Source organism: Lampetra planeri, chromosome 2, assembly GCF_965212315.1.
Source record: "Lampetra planeri chromosome 2, kcLamPlan1.2.h2, whole genome shotgun sequence".
NCBI lineage: Eukaryota > Metazoa > Chordata > Hyperoartia > Petromyzontiformes > Petromyzontidae > Lampetra > Lampetra planeri.
Genome location: NC_136108.1, coordinates 29,386,036 through 29,404,972, shown reverse-complemented (window position 1 = coordinate 29,404,972; position 18,937 = coordinate 29,386,036). Strand labels below are relative to the sequence as shown.

The 18,937-nt window shown below is 53.9% G+C and overlaps 1 protein-coding gene across 1 annotated transcript; it reads left to right on the top strand.

The window, feature by feature from the left end:
• The first annotated feature begins 256 nt into the window (after window positions 1-256).
• Window positions 257-18,880, top strand: LOC144731038 (hippocalcin-like protein 1). Its single transcript, XM_078612023.1, has 3 exons — window positions 257-871; window positions 13,188-13,293; window positions 14,242-18,880. The coding sequence occupies exons 1-3, from the start codon at window positions 494-496 to the stop codon at window positions 14,337-14,339; spliced, it is 582 nt and encodes a 193-aa protein (XP_078468149.1). The 5' UTR covers window positions 257-493; the 3' UTR covers window positions 14,340-18,880.
• The last annotated feature ends 57 nt before the right edge of the window (window positions 18,881-18,937 follow it).

Here is an 18,937-nt window from a genome sequence, read left to right as displayed (position 1 = left end):
CCACAGCAGGAAGAGTAGCGGTAGCAACAGCAACGGTAGCAGCAGCAGGAGGATCAGCAGCAGGATCAGCATCAGCAGCAGGATCAATCGCCGTTGCAGCTTTAGTGGCAGGAGTATTATCCGCATCAATAGCAGCAGCATCAGCAGCAGCTATCATCATCATCAACAGCAGCATCAGCAGCTATAGTGGCTGCAGTATCATCAACAGCAGCAGGATCAGCATCAGCAGCAGGATCAATCGCCGTTGCAAATTTAGTGGCAGGAGTATTATCAGCATCAACAGCAGCAGCATCAGCAGCAGCTATCAGCATCAACAGCAGCAGCAGCTATAGTGGCTGCAGTGTCATCAGCATCAGCAGCAGCTATCATCATCATCATCAACAGCAGCAGCAGCAGCTATAGTGGCTGCAGTGTCATCATCAGCAGCAGCAGCTATCATCATCATCAACAGCAGCAGGATCAGCAGCAGGATCAGCATCAGCAGCAGCAGGCGATGGGCAAGCAGAACAGCAAGCTGCGGCCGGAGGTGCTGCAGGACCTGCGTGAGAACACCGAGTTCTCGGAGCACGAGCTGCAGGAGTGGTACAAGGGCTTCCTCAAGGACTGCCCCAGCGGCAGCCTCACGGTGGACGAGTTCAAGAAGATCTACGGCAACTTCTTCCCGTACGGCGACGCCTCCAAGTTCGCCGAGCACGTGTTCCGCACCTTCGACGCCAACGGCGACGGCACCATCGACTTCCGCGAGTTCATCATCGCGCTGAGCGTGACGTCGCGCGGCAAGCTCGAGCAGAAGCTCAAGTGGGCCTTCAGCATGTACGACCTGGACGGCAACGGCTACATCAGCCGGGCCGAGATGCTGGAGATCGTGCAGGTGAGTGGAGTGGCCTCTTGTGGGCAACGAAGCCCCGCGGACAGACCTCGAGTGGGGAGGGCGAGGTTGATGTCGTGACGGGTTTCTTGTTTTATCTCGTTTCTGTTGCTCTGTTGCTACCGACCCCATGCCCGCTCCCTTTCTGACGCAACGCGCACCAATCCCTGCTTTATTGAGGACGATATTGGCAGGTAAAAAATAAAGATTGATCAATTGAGAGCCTTTTTTAGGCTGTGGCGCAGTGTCAAGGCTGCTGCCTCGCTAAGCCACTTCGTCGACAGAGGCCACGCACTCCGAGGTCACGAGCTGACAACGTGACCTCGAGTCGGCCTTGGTCTCGAAGGCCCGAGGCTGCTGTCAAACCGCCGCGGCCTTCACGTCTTGACCCGAATGCCATGACAGACTTCGTACCATCCGCACCCCCGCTCCTCCCCCCACCCTGGTTTCACGAGATGTCGAATGTTGGGATTATTTCCATTTGGTCTTCGCTGGGAAGTCCGTCGAAGTCTTCGTTGCCACGTGGGAGTGAGCGCCTGTTCGGCTCGGCCATCGTTTCCTCGTGAGACCAAACCTTGACGTGTTTTTCAGTCGGCCTAGGTCTATCTAGGCTGCGGTGTAAAGTTCACTGCATGGTCAACATTGTCAACTTCATAATCATCCCACTTAGATTGAGGCCCAGGGTTGATTACCTTTCCACTGTAGACCAAACCCGGATAGAGCCTTAAGTCATCTATAGGTCTGTTATCAAAACTATGCAGGTAACTGTAATAAAGTTCTACACGGCAATATCGTTACCAGATATTGGTACAAACCATTTTCCGCTGCCACCCGAACACACACACCAATTCCCGGACTGTCCAGGTAAAACAATGGTGTCGACGATTTCCACCTGGACAGGTGGCAATCGTCAATTAACCTTGTGAGTGTGATTGGGGTCTGGACTCAAACCCACAACCTCAGCAGCTAAGGGGCTTGGGCCAGTAAACGCACGCTCTATCAATTGTATTCCCATCGACGCTATCGGAGTCGGGTCATGGAATGGAAGAAATCTCCCTTGGGAACTCTTGCAGCAAGCAGTGCACCACTGTGTGTAACAGCAACGGCCGCAGAAGACGATGTTGGTGAACTATTTCTGAAGTCTCTTCAGCCGAGCTCCGTGTGGCCGACGGAGAGCGCGTGCCACGTGCCAATCAACCCAAGGTTGTTTAAAGCGTCGGAAATTCAGTTACAATCCACGAGATTGCTTATTTTTGTAGCCATCAACTCGGCAGCCATCAACTCGGCAGCCTTTAGTTTATTGTCCTTCCCCCCGCACCTCCGATTAGCACGGTTGGCTACGTACGGCGCGAAAGAAGTTCAACGTACACACACAGATGAAACTCACTGCGCTTGAGAACCCAGTTTTTATACTCTTAGGTTTTTTCGGTAAAGTCACGTCGGTAAAAATAAATAATAATAAAATAATATTTTTTAAAATAATATAAATAAAATAATAAATCACGACGTTTCGGAGGCAACACAAGTCTCCGTCATCAGGTGGGACCGTCACAGCTAAATTTACTGCATCAATTTAGCTGTGACGGTCCCACCTGATGACGGAGAATTGTGTTGCCTCCGAAACGTCGTGAATTATAATAGTATTTATATAATTATAAATATTATTTCATTATTTATTTTTACCTACGTGACTTTACCGAAAAAACCCAAGAGCATGAATCCTTGCAGTCACGGAAGCTTCATATCTAGAACCCAGTTTTTGTTTTTAACGGGCTGGGGTTTGGTTTGGTGTCTCTGGCAATGAATGAATCGCCTCTCATCTAGCCGGGGCCACGATGATCGGCAGTTCTCGGCCTCCCTCTCGCCGACGCCGCTTCCTCTCCTCAAATAGAACCCCTTGTGTTGTGTCGCGTTTCCTTTGCTCCAGGAAATCTCAAGGCGAGCGCGGGGAGGTGGGGTTGAGGGAGGAGGTGGAGGGAGACTTGGGGGGGGGGGGGCAGGAAGGGGAGACGGCGGTGTTACAGTGAATGAGTGCGGGATGTGCGTCTTGGTGCCCGGGTATGCACGGAGAGGTTCAGGTGCAGCCCCTGCAATTGCTGCGCTCACCCCCACTGCTGCCGGAATGGCCTCCACGGGGACCTCCATTTTGGTATTTTTGGTGGCCGACTCGTCCGGCCGACTACGCTGGCCAGACGTCTATGAAGATGTGTCAGTACCCACATCTTAATCCCTCCACACGCGGCCTGCCGATCAACTCGCCGATGGCTGGATAGAGACGGGCGTGGGGGATCAGGGGCAGGGCGAGGGAGGGGGGGGGGCGGGTTAAGAAACGTGCCCCCCATCGTTCCAACCGCAGCGGTGCCAGGTCGAATCGAACCGGCGACGTCTGGATTGGAAATTCCGGCGGTGCCGACCGTTACACTCCCCGGCCGTGATGCGACTGCCCCGGGCCCCGCGCTTTGGGGGGGTGGGGGGGGCGCGCGTCGATGTCACGGTGTCAGATGTAAGACTTCCGGTTTTGTTTGCAGGCGTTGGCCCTGCGTGTAGCTATGGGTAATATTCGCTGTGTGTGTGTCTGTGTCGTGTGTATTGTGTGTGTGTGTATTGTGTGTGTGTCTGTGTCGTATGTATTGTGTGTGTGTGTATTGTGTGTGTCTGTTTTGTGTGTATTATGTGTCTGTGGTGTGTGTCTGTGTCGTTTGTATTGTGTGTGTGTCTGTGTCGTTCGTATTGTGTGTGTGTCTGTGTCGTGTGTATTGTGTGTGTCTGTGTCGTGTGTATTGTGTGTGTCTGTGTTGTGTGTATTGTGTGTGTGTCGTGTGTATTGTGTGTGTGTATTGTGCGTGTGTCGTGTGTATTGTGCGTGTGTCTGTGTTGTGTGTCTGTGTCGTGTGTATTGTGTGTGTGTGTACACCGTCATTGTGCGCGTTGCGTGTGAGAATTGTGCGCAGAGCGGCCGTCGGTTGCCGGCGATGGCGGTGTCATCGAGTCACGCACACGCGTGACGAGTCGCGCACACGCGTGACGAGTCGCGGCCTCGTGCGTGTTTGTTGTGAGATGCAAATCACGCGAACCTCGTTTCGTGAATCACTGCAATATGTACGCACGCGAGCATGTATATGTACACGTGCACACACACACACACGTGCAAAAACCTCGCACGCATGTACACACGTGGTGCACGGTCTGGTAATTGCACGCACACATACTCCGTGTAGCCTGAACAGACTGTTGGGGCAAGTGAACGAGCAGCCCCTTACGAAGACCGTGCAGGCGTTGTGCGTTGTGGAACGGCAGTGATGCTCAAACTCGCCCGAGATGGCCTTATAAAGACACCGCCGGAATGTGGAGATCAAAAATGCGGCGACACTGGGATTTGTGCGTGTGTGTGAGAGCGCGCGAATTTGTGTGAGTGCGCGTGCGTGTATGTGATAGTGTGTGTGATAGCGCTTGCGAAACGTGGACCCCCCTAATGGAGCATCTTCGCCGGTTGGAAACATTTAGGCTGGCCTGCCTACGATCCATCCTGGGTTTAACCAGGCTGGATTGTGTGAGGAGCTCACAAATCCTTGAAAGATCTGGGCAAAGTGCCATCGGTGAGCTCCTCCGGCAGGCAAGGCTGCGTTGGCTGGGTCATGTAGCCCGCATGCCCAGCCACCGAGTGCCTAAACAGCTTTTGTTCGGCCGAATCGAGGGGGCTAAACGGGCGCGGCACGAGCTAGAAAAGAGATGGAGTGATGTGGTACAGGAGGACGTGGAGCTGCGTGGACTTGCCGATGACTGGTACCAGCGGTGTCAAGATCGGCCTCTGTGGAGGAGGCTCGTGAAGGACGCTACTGGTCAGTTGGAGGCAGTCGCCCTCCAGCAACAACGGAGGGCGGAGGAGCGACACTCACAATAACGAGCAAAGTGCCGGGTGGCTAAAGCACAGCAAGTTGGCACAGTAGGACGCACAGGTGGTGCATCAGCCAGTCATCTCGGTCATCTCAGTCAGTCGACCTGTGGCACCTGGGTCTGCCCCGTGACCTCCTGCCAGCGGGCGTTCGACACTTCACGTGGCCTCAAGGTGCACATAGCCTGGCACAAGCGTCGTGGTGACGTCACCGCCACTTAGTAGCGAATGGCGGTTGTTGTTGTGTGTGTAAGTTGGCACAGTGGGGGGCACAGGCGGTGCATCGGGCAGTCATCTGAAGTCGGTCCTCTCAGTCAGTCGGACCGTGTTGTTTGGACAAGAAAACGATTTTATGCGACCTGTTGCAAACGTTGTGTTTCTAATTTTACCGTTTTTTGCTGTTTTGTTGATGAAACCCGACTCAAAAGCTTTTGAGCTCACAGGGCAATTCTAAATAAACTCGTGAATTGAAGCTTTATCGAAACGTCGTGATATCTTATTTTTATTTTATTTTTCTACCTAAATAAACTGTTCAACTGTTCAAACCGTGGCACCTGGGTCTGCCCCGTGACCTCCTGCCAGCGGACGTTCGACACTTCACGTGGCCTCAGCGTGCACCTAGCCTGGCACAAGCGCCGTGGTGACGTCACCGCCACTTAGTGGTGAATGGCGGTTGTTGTTGTTGTGTGTGTCTGTTGTGGGGAGCGGTAGTGTGGTGGTTAGCTGCGCTACGAACCCGGCGGCCCGAGTTCGATTCCCACTCACGGCCAACACCATCAGTGACGATTATCTGAACAGGTCCTGAGCCTCCCCTAGGTCGACTCAACCTCAAATGGGTAGCGGGTGCGGTGTGTAAACATCGCCACTGGGGAGACAAAGGCGGCCGGACGTGGTGGTGGCCATCCACCCCGTCGCGTACCGTGCCGGCATTCATAGGTGCTCTCTAACGGAACTTGCCCCAACAGTCCATTAAAGGCTTTACGGGGGATCTTTGACTTTTGTGTATCTGTTTTTTTGCATTGCCTAGGTCAACTCAGACTCAAATGAGTACCTGGTGCCATGTGTATAAAACATCGCCACTGGGGAGACAAAGGCGGCCGCGCGTGGTGATTGTCATCCACCCCCTCGTGTGCTGTGCCGGCCTTCATAGGTGCTCGCGAACAGCACTTGCCCCAACAGTCTGTTAAAGGCTATACTGGGATCTTTGTCTTTGTGTGTGGGAGCACTTGCCCCTACAGTCTGTTAAGCATATACGGGGTGTCTTTGCCTTTGTTGTGTGGGAGTGTGTGACTATGTGAATCTTGTATATGAATGTAAGGAGCGGTGGTGCAGCGGTTAGCGCTACGCTGCCCTACGAACTCGGTGATCCGGGTTCGATTCCCGCTCACGGCCAACACCGGTGACGATTATCTGAACCAGTCGTGGGCCTCCCCTCGTGTGCCATGTCGACCTTCATAGGTGCTCGATACCAGCACTTGCTCCCCCAGTGTGTGAAGGCTACACGGGGACATTTGTCTTGTGTATCTGTGAACGTTCTGTATGTGTGTGTGTATATGTGTGTATATATGTGTGTGTGTGTATGTGTGTGCTTGCTCGAACCACTGATGCACAAACAAGGGATTCCACTAAGCAGCTCTTTAAATATCCTCTAGCCACTACTTTGGTCTACTCTTCCACGCTTACCAGACCAATTTACCCCAACTACACACATACATATGTGTATCTTTGGACCTCCCATAGGTCGACTCAGCCTCAAATGAGTACCTGTTGCAGTGTGCAAAAGGCGGCCGGGCGTGGTGTTTGGCCACCCACCCCCTCGTGTGCCGTGCCAGCCTTCACAGGGCGCTCTCCAACAGGCACTTGCTCCGACAGCCTGTTAAAGGCTACACGGGGGTGGGGTGGGGGGGTCTTCGTCTTTTTTGCGCGTTGTATTTGGATGTGTGCGCGTGCGGATTGTTGTGAATGAACGTCACGCGCGTGCACGGCGCGTGACGTCCTCCTCCTCCTCCTCGCGCGCATCTCCAAGCCCCCAGCTTGCGGCTCGTCGTCGTCGTCGTGTTTTTTTCTGCAGCGCGCGCGCCGATGATTCCTGAGCCCCCAATTCGCGCGCGTTCGATGCGCGCGGCTCTCTTGACGGGACTGGCCGGTGGCATCCGCTCGGGGTGACCACGCGTGGACCCCCACCCCCCCCCGGCCAGCACCCTCCCTCCCCTCCCCTCCGCTCCCTGCCAGCGGGGTGGAGCTGAGCGGGTGCGCGCATCGGCTTCGGGGGCTTCTCGCCCCGAGCAAATCGCCGTGTCAGCCGCCACCGCCGCCTCCGCAGATTTCGTCGTTTTTTTTTTGCTTCTTTTCTTCGAGAGGTAATGAGGCTGGCTGCCGAGAATTTAATTCGCAAGTAAACATGTGGGCCCCCCACCCACCCACCCCCCATTACACGCTACCCATTACACGCTTCCCATTTAATGTTTCCGCAGATCGATTTTACAGCTTGAACTTATTCGAGCTTGGTGCGTTGAGGCTGCTGCCGCAGATTTCTCTCACCGCCGCCCTGCCCCCAGCCCAGTTGTATTCAAAACGTGCTATCAGCTTCATGTAACACACTACAATGTGGCTTTCAAATAGTGTCTACATGCGACCACAGCTCACAACACTGCGCAGAAACTGTGGGCTTGTTTACTTTCGAGAGAGAGGAACGTCTTCGGCCTGGAGATGAACAGGGCCAGGTAGTCGACAGGACCGATGTCTGGGGGGATGGACATTCCAGTCTGTGGGGCACAGCAAAAGAGAAGGGGAGACCTCCCACTGATCGAAGGTTGACTGGGGACTTTGACAGCAAGGCTTGGTTGCTGGAGTGGAGAGTGTGTGGAGGGGAGTGGGATGAGATGAGAGGGGAGAGATAGGAGAGTGCGTGGAGAGGAGTGGAGTGAGATGAGAGGTAGGGGAGTGCGTGGAGGGGAGTAGAGTGAGATGAGAGGGGAGAGATAGGAGAGTGCGTGGAGGGGAGTGGAGTGAGATGAGAGGGGAGAGGTAGGAGAGTGCATGGAGGGGAGTAAAGTGAGATGAGAGGTAGGAGAGTGCGTGGAGGGAGTAGAGTGAGATGAGAGGGGAGAGGTAGGATGGTGCGTGGAGGGGAGTAGAGTGAGATGAGAGGGGAGAGGCAGGAGAGCGCGTGGAGGGGAGTAGAGTGAGATGAGAGGGGAGAGGTAGGAGAGTGCGTGGAGGGGAGTAGAGTGAGATGAGAGGGGAGAGGTAGGAGAGTGCGTCGAGGGGAGTAGAGTTAGATGAGAGGGGAGAGGAGAGGTAGGAGAGTGTGTGGAGGGGAGTAGAGTGAGATGAGAGGGGAGAGGTAGGAGAGTGCGTGGAGGGGAGTAGAGTGAGATGAGAGGGGAGAGGCAGGAGAGTGCGTGGAGGGGAGTAGAGTGAGATGAGAGGGGAGAGGCAGGAGAGTGCGTGGAGGGGAGTAGAGTGAGATGAGAGGGGAGAGGTAGGAGAGTGAGATGAAAGGGGAGAGGTAGGCAGGGGTGCGTCCGTGGAAGATTTTTTTAAATCGGTGTGATCTTGGAATTGATCTGGGACTGGATTGGGGTCCAGTGTCATTTGCAAAGGGTTACGTACAGATGATTCCAATGATTCATTCTGCTCCGAATAAGAAGGGTAAGGGTGAAGGGGACTTCCACGAATTTATTTTGCACCGAGGACAAACACGGGGGTGGCTGCTGCTGCTGCTGTCTCTACCCGCACGGCGGGAGGACAGTGCTGCCGCAGATTTCTGTTCAGCCGGTCCTTGCCTCCGGATTCCCAGAGCACCGAGATGGAATAAAAAATCGCGGTGGAAAAAGAATAACGTGTTTATTTTACGTCTGAAGCGGTATTCCAGGACAGTGCGGTGTGCGTGTGTGTGTCCGTAACGCTGCGCGTGTTTATGCATCGTCGCCGATTCGAGGGACGATCTCGGCCACAGATTTACATTTGGGTCCTGAGAAGCTGCAGACATTGCCTCGCGGGTCCTCTCCCTGCTGCTGGCAGGGGGTTCTGTCCATCTCCTTCCTTCCCTCTTCCTTCTCTGCCCCCTCTCTCCGTTCAGCTTCGAGGGCAAAGCGCTGCTCCTTCAAGTTGGGTTTCCCAACCGTCCCGGATTGTCCCGGGGCGTCTACCGGAATCGCCATGGTTCTCCCGGTGACTAACGAATGCAATCCCAGGATATTTTAATCGTAGTATATTTTAGGCAAAATATATCAATAACTAAAACAATAAGAGATGGCAACCCTACGTCGAAGTGGCTCACGGCCTGATGAGGAGGACGTGGCGCCATTGAGGTCGGGTTTGATGGCTCGCTCCTCCCAGCTTGTCATGACCCACGCCGGTTTTCTTGAGACACGCTCCCGTCGTGTTTCTGTAACCTCTCCTCTGGCCACCACCACCAACCACCACCTGACCTCTGACCGTGGGTGCGCTGGGAGTAGCGAGTGCTTGTTCGGTGAGACCAGAATCTGGCATCATCCGCAAGCAGTGTGGTGTGACGAGGGTCGTCGCCTCAACGGTGGCGACGCTGCCTCCAGCGAGGACGCCGGCGTTCGTGCGGCGATCCTCCCGCTCAACGTGAAGGATCTCCCGGAGGCGTCGTTGCTGGTGGTAACCTCTCGAGACCCTTGAGGTGTCGGTAGGTCACCCAAGTTTCATCGAGGATTTGATGAGTTGGTGACTGCATTCTAGACCTGGATCTTGGTCACTCAAGGCAGCGACGTCGATGTTACACCTCCCAAGTTCCCTGGCGACGACAAGCATTCCTTCTTTCTGGTCATGCATTATCTGCGTTATCCATCGGAGTGCGAACATTTCACGTAGCAAAAGCCACCGGCCTTCTTGTGGCTTCGACCACCGAGAGAGTGATCTCGGCGGTAATGCGGCCAGGAGTGGGCGAGAAGGCCTAGGGTCAGGGCACACTCTTCTAACCCCTCCCCTCGCCATGCGGGGTGAGCAGAGGGCATCCGAAAGAGGACTGCACGGCCGTGATAGCAGCTGCCGAGTTGCACCCCCGTCTCGGTCCAGGTGCACGGAGACACCGTCCAACTACCGCCGCCTCCGTGCAGATCCGTGGCTAGAAACTGCCGGATTTCACCGGTGCTGTCCCCGTCACCGCTTGTCCATTGCTGCGGGGCTTGCAAGGTTGGGAAGTTTGTGGTTTCCCGCGGTAGAAGCCGGCGAGCCGTTTCTTTTTCTCACGTGGGGATGCTGGTGCGCCGCCTTCAGCGGCCCCACGCAGTCTTGACGGGCAGGAGGTCTCGAGCCCAGTGGCAGGGAGAGTCTGAGACATCCGCAGATCTCCAACTTGCTTGTTGCAGCCTTCCTCCGCGTTCACAGCCGTTGAGATCCAAAGATCCTTTTCCAACTGCTTCACCGTCTTCACCGGAGCCTCGTTTGCCCATCCACTTGAAGGTTCAAAATAGATAGGGGAAACCCCACCATACTTCACCCTGTCAAACAATCTCCTACTTAGGCATCACCTCCCCCCCCTCACCACGACAAGGACGTGTGGTTGGACGTGTGAGGGGCTCACTGCACTCTAACCCAATATCCCGAGTTCGATTCCCATCCACGGTTGACATCAACAGTGAGTGACATCTCGTCCCATTCTGGGCCTCTCTCCCAGACCCACTAAGCCTCAAATGAGACAAAGGTGGATAAGCGTGTTGCTGGCCACACACCCCTCAGTGTACCGGCGGCAGCCTTCATAGGTGCTTTAACAGCACTTGCCTCCAAAAGTATGTTAAGGCAATAACTGGGGATCTTTGTCTTATATCTTTGTGCATGTATGCACGTGTTGTGTGTCTACAGTGTGTGCTTGTGTGAGTGTTTGTGGATGCATGTATGCGCTTGAATGCATGCGTATGATTGTATGTGCATGAGGGTACACTTGCTGTAGGCAGATACATGCATACATATGTGAGTGTGTGTGACTGTATGTGTGCATGTCACGGTTTCCCTCTGTCCCTCCGGACCTCTGTGTCTGTCCTGTCTCCCAAGATGCTGGGATTTCCGCTCGTTACGGCGCTAATTGATTTACAGGACGGGCGTGACCGCCTCCCCATGCCCCAGGGTCTCTCTCCGCAGTACGGGATGTGCCAGTGCCTGCCTGTCTGTCGGCCTGGCTGTCGGCCTGGCTGTCTGCCTGGCTGTCTGGCTTATCAGCTTGATCACATGAGATCATCATGGGCAGCAGCCTAAAACACCTCGTCAGAGGTCTGTCAGTCTATTGTCTAGAGGGCCCATCAGAGACCGGTCTGTCAGTCTATTGTCTAGAGACCTCATCAGTGACAGGTCTGTCAATCTATTGTCTACAGACCCCATCAGAGACAGATCTGTCAGTCTATTGTCTAGAGGCCCCATCAGAGACCAGCCTGTCAGTCTATTGTCTAGAGGCACCATCAGAGACAGATATGTCAGTCTATTGTCTAGAGGCCCCATCAAAAACCGGTCTGTCAGTCTATTGTCTAGAGGTCCCATCAGAGACCGGTCTGTCAGTCTATTGTCTAGAGGGCCCATCAGTGACTGGGTCTGTCAGTCTATTGTTTAGAGGCCCCATCAGAGACCGGTCTTTTTAAAGAGCAAAAGTCGCATTAAAACGTGCGTGGCGTTTTCCACCATTGTGCCAATGAAGCATTAATATGCGCTCACTAACAACACTTTCCCTGTCAGCCTATAACTTGATACAGGCAATATCACCGTCCAAGCACTGTGTAATGTCAGTACTGTGTCCACGTGTTTACAAGTCACAGCGTGAACATTTTTTCTTCGTACTTGGCCGATGAAACAATAAACTTTGCGTCGTTCCTTACACTCCGCTATAGCAAGCCACAGCCCCCTAGCCCCCACCGCTGGGAATCGTGCTCGGGGTGGGGGGGGGCAAGCAAGGGATCATGGGAAAATTCCCCTACAAAAAATCTCGCGTCACGTGACCAGCGGTCATGTCCCCTGCCCCCTCGCGAGTCACTAAGCGTGACAGCTCGTGATGGATGAAGGCACGGCGGTGATGACGCACGCCCTGTGATCCGGCGCTGTGGAGGCGAGCGTTGGTGGACCACGCAGAGAGATTTGCGAAAATGGACCAACAACCAACCCAGGCTGTGAAGTGCCCGTGAGATGGGAATGCACCAAGTGGGGGCGGGGGGGGGCGGGGGGGTCTTTGTGAACCCATCTTTGTGGAGTATTGTGAATCCACTCGAATGCGTGATGGGATGATTGTTGTTTTATTTCTTTCTTTCTTTCTCCTCTGGGTGCTTTGGTTTGCTTCCACACAAAAGCGAAATACTCCTTAGAAAGGAATTGGCTGTACGTCTCAATACAGGACACTCCCGGTACGGGGGTCTTGAGATTCAGGTGAGGTTTTCCCGGATGAAATAAAATCCCAGAATATTCCTATGAATTTAAATAGCAAAAAGAAAGATGTGATCCACAAAATTAAACGATAAAAAATTGTGTTTATATGTCAGTGTGTAATAGCTCCTGGAAGAGGTTTAGTGGGTGAAAGTGTATATGGGTGTGTTTGTGTTTGGGTGAGCATGTATATATGTGGGTGTATCTGTGTTTATGTGTGTGTGTGCATATAGATGTGTGTATATATCCGCATATCTGAAACGGTCCTTGGCCTCCCCTAGGTCGACTCAGCCTTAAATGGTGTGTAAACATCAGCACTGGGGAGACAAAGGCGGCCGGGTGTGGCGTTGCCCAAAATATCCACTCGTGCGCTGTACCGACCTTAATAGGTGCTCCCTAAAGGCACTTGCCACAACAGCATCTAAAGGCTATACGGGGGATCTTTGTCTGTGTGTGTGTGTGTGTATATATACACGTGCGTGCGTGTGTGTATGTGAGCGTATGGGAGTGTGTCGTCTTGGCGGGAGCCAAGATCCAAAAAAAGGATGGAAAAATCTAAAAATCTGACCCCCTGTTTGGGTCGCACGAGATAAATGTGAGTGTGCGTGTTTGTGTCTGTGTGAGCGTCTCGAACGATGCATACGATGGAGCACATGCATGTGCTCGTTGCCGCCGCGTTAGTGTGCGTGTTAGCGTGTGTTAGCGTGCCTGTGTGTAGTCGTTGTGTGTGTGTGTGGGGAGCGGTAGCGTAGTGGTTAGCTTGCTGCGTTACGAACTCGGTCACCCACGTTTTGATTCCAGCTCACGGGAACCAACGCCAGTGACGATTTTCTGAACCAGATCTGGGCCTCTCTTATGTTGACTCAGCCTTAAACTGGTATCTGGTGCAGTGTGTAAACATGAGCACTGGAGAGACAAAGGGGGCCGGGCGTGGTACTGGCCACCCACCCCCTCGCGTTCCGTGACGGCCTTCACAGGTGCTCGTTAATAGAACTTTCCCCAACAGTGTGTCGAAGGCTATACGGGGGTTCTTTGTCTTTGTTTAACAAACAGGCGATCTACAAGATGGTTTCGTCCGTGATGAAGATGCCAGAAGACGAGGCGACTCCGGAAAAGAGAACCGATAAGATCTTCCGCCAGATGGACACCAACCAGGACGGTAGACATCGCACGCACGCACTCAACGCACGCGTGCACGAACACGCGCACGTAAAACACGCGCATGTAAATACACGGGTGCGCACTCACTGGCGCACAGATTCATGGACAGACTGGATGGAGAGGGCAACTGTTTGCGAGCGCCTATGAAGGCCGACACAGCGCGCACATGAGGCGGTGGTGTGATTTTAGCACCACGGCCGCCCGCCTTTGTCTCCCCACTGCCGATGTTTACACACCGCACTCGATATAAAATTCGGGCCGAGTCAACCTACGACGGGATGCCCAAGACCAGTTCACATATTTTTCACCGATGTCGACCGGGTGTCATGTGCCACGCCAGCCTTCACAGGTACAGTGCTCACAAACGGCACTTATCCACCCCCACAGTTTCGATTTAAAGCTTTCGTGACTACAGGGATTCATCATCTTGGTTCTTTCGGTAAAGTCACGTAGAAGGGAAATAATAAAATAATAAAAATAAAACATAATAAAATAATTCTCACGACGTTTCGGCCACAACGCAAGCAGCCGTCCTCAGGTGAAGAACAGGTCTGTCGGCAAGACAGCGTCTGAATGACGCTGTCCCCCACAGTTGCCGTGCCGACACGGGGCATCTTCATGTTCGTGCCCGTGTGAGTCAAGAAGCACGAGGTCACTTGCCGGGCATGGTGAACACCGGTGGCGATTGAGATCCAAACCGGTCGTGGGCCTCCCCCAAGTCAACTCGGCCTTGAATGAGTTACCGTACCTGGTGGGCAGCTGATAAACATTACCCAATGGAGGGGGGGGGGAGACATTGGTGGGCCGACGTGATGGTGGCCCCACGAAACCCGTGCCGGCCTCAACACGTGCGCTCGCTAGCAGCACTCGCCCCCGCACAGTGCTGTGCGCGTGGGCCCTCTTGTGCGAGTCTCCCCTGTCACCAACCCCCTGTGCCGCTCCGCAGGCAAACTCTCTCTTGACGAGTTCATCCGAGGAGCCAAGAGCGACCCCTCCATCGTGCGCCTGCTGCAGTGCGATCCCTCCAGCGCCACGCAATTCTAGTGGCAGCTGCGGGGGGCGGGGGGGGGGGGCTGCGGCGAGATGGTGGACTCGCCAAACGCATCGATCGGGCCCCGTCGTGGTGGGAGGGAAAGGGTCAGAGGTCAAATCCTGACGACCCTCGCCCCCTCGCTGCGGGGATGCGGCAGTGCTGACCGTCACGCCTCCTCCTCCTCCTTCTTCGCACGCACATGGCAGCCGCTGAGACCAAGTGAGAGACAACACGGGGGATGAGGGAGACACGGGGGATGAGGGAGACACGGGATGAGGGAGACACGGGGGATGAGGGAGACACGGGGATGAGGGAGACACGGGATGAGGGAGACACGGGGATGAGGGAGACACGGGGGATGAGGGAGACACGGGGGATGAGGGAGACACGGGGGATGAGGGAGACACGGGGAATGAGGGAGACACGGGAGATGAGAGACACGGGGGATGAGGGAGACACGGGGATGAGGGAGACACGGGGGATGAGGGAGACACGGGAGATGAGAGACACGGGGGATGAGGGAGACACGGGGGATGAGGGAGACACGGGGGATGAGGGAGACACGGGAGATGAGAGACACGGGAGATGAGAGACACGGGGGATGAGGGAGACACGGGGGATGAGGGAGACACGGGAGATGAGAGACACGGGGGATGAGGGAGACACGGGGGATGAGGGAGACACGGGGGATGAGGGAGACACGGGAGATGAGAGACACGGGGGATGAGGGAGACACGGGGGATGAGGGAGACACGGGGGATGAGGGAGACACGGGGGATGAGGGAGACACGGGGGATGAGGGAGACAGGGGAATGAGGGAGACACGGGGGATGAGGGAGACACGGGGATGAGGGAGACACGGGGATGAGGGAGACACGGGATGAGGGAGACACGGGGGATGAGGGAGACAGGGGGATGAGGGAGACACGGGGGATGAGGAAGACACGGGTGATGAGGGAGACACGGATGAGGGAGACACGGGATGAGGGAGACACGGGGATGAGGGAGACACGGGGGATGAGGGAGACACGGGAGATGAGAGACACGGGTGATGAGGGAGACACGGGGATGAGGGAGACACGGGGGATGAGGGAGACACGGGGGATGAGGGAGACACGGGGATGAGGGAGACACGGGGGATGAGGGAGACACGGGTGATGAGGGAGACACGGGGATGAGGGAGACACGGGATGAGGGAGACACGGGGATGAGGGAGACACGGGAGATGAGAGACACGGGGGATGAGGGAGACACGGGGGATGAGGGAGACACGGGGGATGAGGGAGACACGGAAGATGAGAGACACGGGGGATGAGGGAGACACGGGGGATGAGGGAGACACGGGGGATGAGGGAGACACGGGGGATGAGGGAGACACGGGGGATGAGGGAGACACGGGGGATGAGGGAGACACCACTGAGCCTGGAAGAAGTCAACCGGGCGGTTAGGGATTAGGGAGTGAGATGCGGAGATGAGGGAGGGGTTGGGGAGGCGGGTGCCGAGTTATTCAGTCGTCAGTCCGAAACTGTGGGGACACCGAGCACCTAGCAAGTCAGCCAATCACAGAGCTCCTCACACGGGGTCACACAGGGTCACACAGGGGTCACACGGGGTCACACGGAGGTCACACGGGGGTCACGCAGCGGGGCGGTGAGGGGGCAGCAGTCGTGGTTCGTTTACAGGGGTCATGAAAAAGAGGGTGTTCTTTTTTCTTTTCCTTGAGGCCCTAAAAGTTGGGAGCGTTTTGCACCCACGATTTAATACGGATCTCCCAAGCGTGTTACGGACGTGAGCATGGCATGCGGTGTTCATCCACATTTGTTTCCTTTTCTTTGTCTCGATTGACATTTTAGACGTTGGCGGCCGCCAGTAAATTAGTTGCGACGTGGAACTTTGTGTTGTAACCTGGCTTGGACGTTTGGTTTGTTGTTGTTGTTGTTTATTTTTGTAGGTTTTAAAAAAGAAATACCATGCACGACCTATTTTGATGTTTTTTTTCTATCTTGACTTTCCAGTGCTTGTGAAATTGAGGACTTATTCCCGTAGCTTTAAATCATGCTAAATAACTTCGCCCATTGCTCATTTCCGGATCGATTGTATTTCTATCGTTATTATTATTATTGTTATCATTAGCCTGGCCAATGCTTTTTGCCAAGGGTTATTTATGAATGCGGAAGTGTGTTTGTATATAAATTTGGATTTACAGTTCACGAGGTTTTTTGTCAGATGGCCACTCTCGACGCAGATCTACGCATGCATGCCCTTTCTTAAGAATCTGTCTGCATTCTCGCACACTTTCACATTGCATGAGAAAGCTTCTTGTTTTCTCTCTGAAGGATTTAATAAAAAAATTTAAACATTGTCAAAGCTTGTGAGCGCACACACTTTGAATGGTGATGGCTCACACCATCCCTCTTGGCACCTTACCGGCTGGTCTGGTGGATTGCACTTGGTTTGGAGCCCTGCTGATGTGTGTGAAACACCCAGCACAGCAGTATTACGTACTTCAGCTTCACCCTAACCCAACACTAGCCCTAAAACCCAGTCCTAACCCAGCCTTAACTCTAACCTAGCCCTAACCCAGGCCTAGCCTTAAAACCCAGTCCTAACCCAGCCTTAACTCTAACCTAGCCCTAACCCAGGCCTAGCCTTAAAACCCAGTCCTAACCCAGCCATAACTCTAACCTAGCCCTAACCCAATCCTAGCCCTAAAACCCAGTCCTAACCCAGCCATAACTCTAGCCTAGCCCTAACCCAGCCCTAGCCCTAAAACCCAGTCCTAACCCAGCCATAACTCTAACCTAGCCCTAACCCAACCCTAGCCCTAAAACCCAGTCCTAACCTAGCCATAACTCTAACCTAGCCCTAACCCAACCCTAGCCCTAAAACCCAGTCCTAACCTAGCCATAACTCTAACCTAGCCCTAACCCAACCCTAGCCCTAAAACCCAGTCCTAACCTAGCCATAACTCTAACCTAGCCCTAACCCAACCCAACCCTAGCCCTAAAACCCAGTCCTAACCCAACTTTAACCCAGCCCTAACTCTTACCCAGCCCTAGCCCTTAACCCCAGCTATAACCTAAACCCAGCCCTAATTTAACCCTAACCTCTAAAGCCAGCACAAATATATCCCTGTGTTCATGGTCTCCTCCATTTTGACAGCAGAGATCTCGCTAGGCATTTTTTTTTCAACGGCTGCATAATACATAATAACGTTGAGGCTGCCCGATGTGTCGCTGTACACAGAACTCTGGTTCTTCTCAACCACAGTTCTGCCCTCTCTTCCGGATGCTTGTGAAACGTTGAACCCCTTAACATGAACACCTGTCAACCACTTGAAATAATCAGGCTGGCCCGACTATGATCCATCTCGGGATTAATCAGCCTGGGTTGCGTGAAGAGCTCACAAATGCTGGAGAGATCTGGACATTGTCCCATCACTGAGCAATCATGCATTCACTGACCCATATAGCCTGCATGGCCAGCCTCCGCATGCCCAAAGCAAATTTTGTTTGGCTGGAAAGAGGAGTCTCGTACGGGCTAGAGAGGAGATGGGCTGATGTGGTGTAGGTGTCTCCGACCGGCTTCTGTGGAGGAGGCTCGTGAAGGACGCTAGCGGGCAATTGGAGGCAGTCGGCCTTCAACAAGAACAGTGCGAGAGAGTAACGCTCAAAAGCGAGCAGAGCGTCGGGCAGCCAAACACAGCAATGTGGCACTGGGGAACGCAGGTGGTGCATCTGCTCGTCATCTCAGTCAATTAACACACAATACGCATCTGTATGATGACCTGCCCAGCGAGCCTTTAACACTTCACGCTGCCTCAAAGTGCATCTAACCTGGCACAAGCACCGTCGGTGATGTCACCACCACTTTGTGGCAAATAGTAAATGGAAGTTTGTATTCTGTGTGTGCGTGTCCGTCTGTATTAATTATGGGGAGCAGTAGTGTAGTGGTTAGCGCGCTGTGCTATGGGTTCAATTCCCGCTCACCGCAACCAACACCAGTGACGATTATCTGAACCAGATCTGACCCGCAACTTGGTCGACTCGGCCTCAAATGAGTACCTGGTCCGATGTGTAAACATTACCACGAGGGAGACAAAAGTGACCTGGCGTGGTGCTGCTGGCTACCCACCCCCCCACGTGTGCCATGCCGGCCTTCAGAGGTGCTCGTTAGCAGCAAGTCTGTTAAGGCTCTACGGGGTATCTGTGTCTCATTACGTGCTTGTGCGAGTAATTTAGTTAAAATAAATGAGTACCTGGTGCAGTGTGTAAACATTAGCACTGGGGAAGCCAGGCGTGTGCTGTGCAGGCCTAAATGTGAGGATTGCGAGCAGCACTTGCCCCCCATAGTCGATGGAGGCGACACGGGGGATCTTTTGTAATTGTGTCATGACACATTTAGAGCTGCACAATTTAAGAGGAATTTTATCTCGACTAATCGATATGTGAATAATCTCTCCAGCCTATTAAAGACACGTTGAAAAATACAACCCCTTCGCTACATTTTACAAATAAACGTTGTGTGAAAGTGGGAAATGTGTAAAATTTTATACCGGTGTCTTGTTCTTCTGTTTTGTTTTCCTACGGCTGCAAAAAAAATATATATG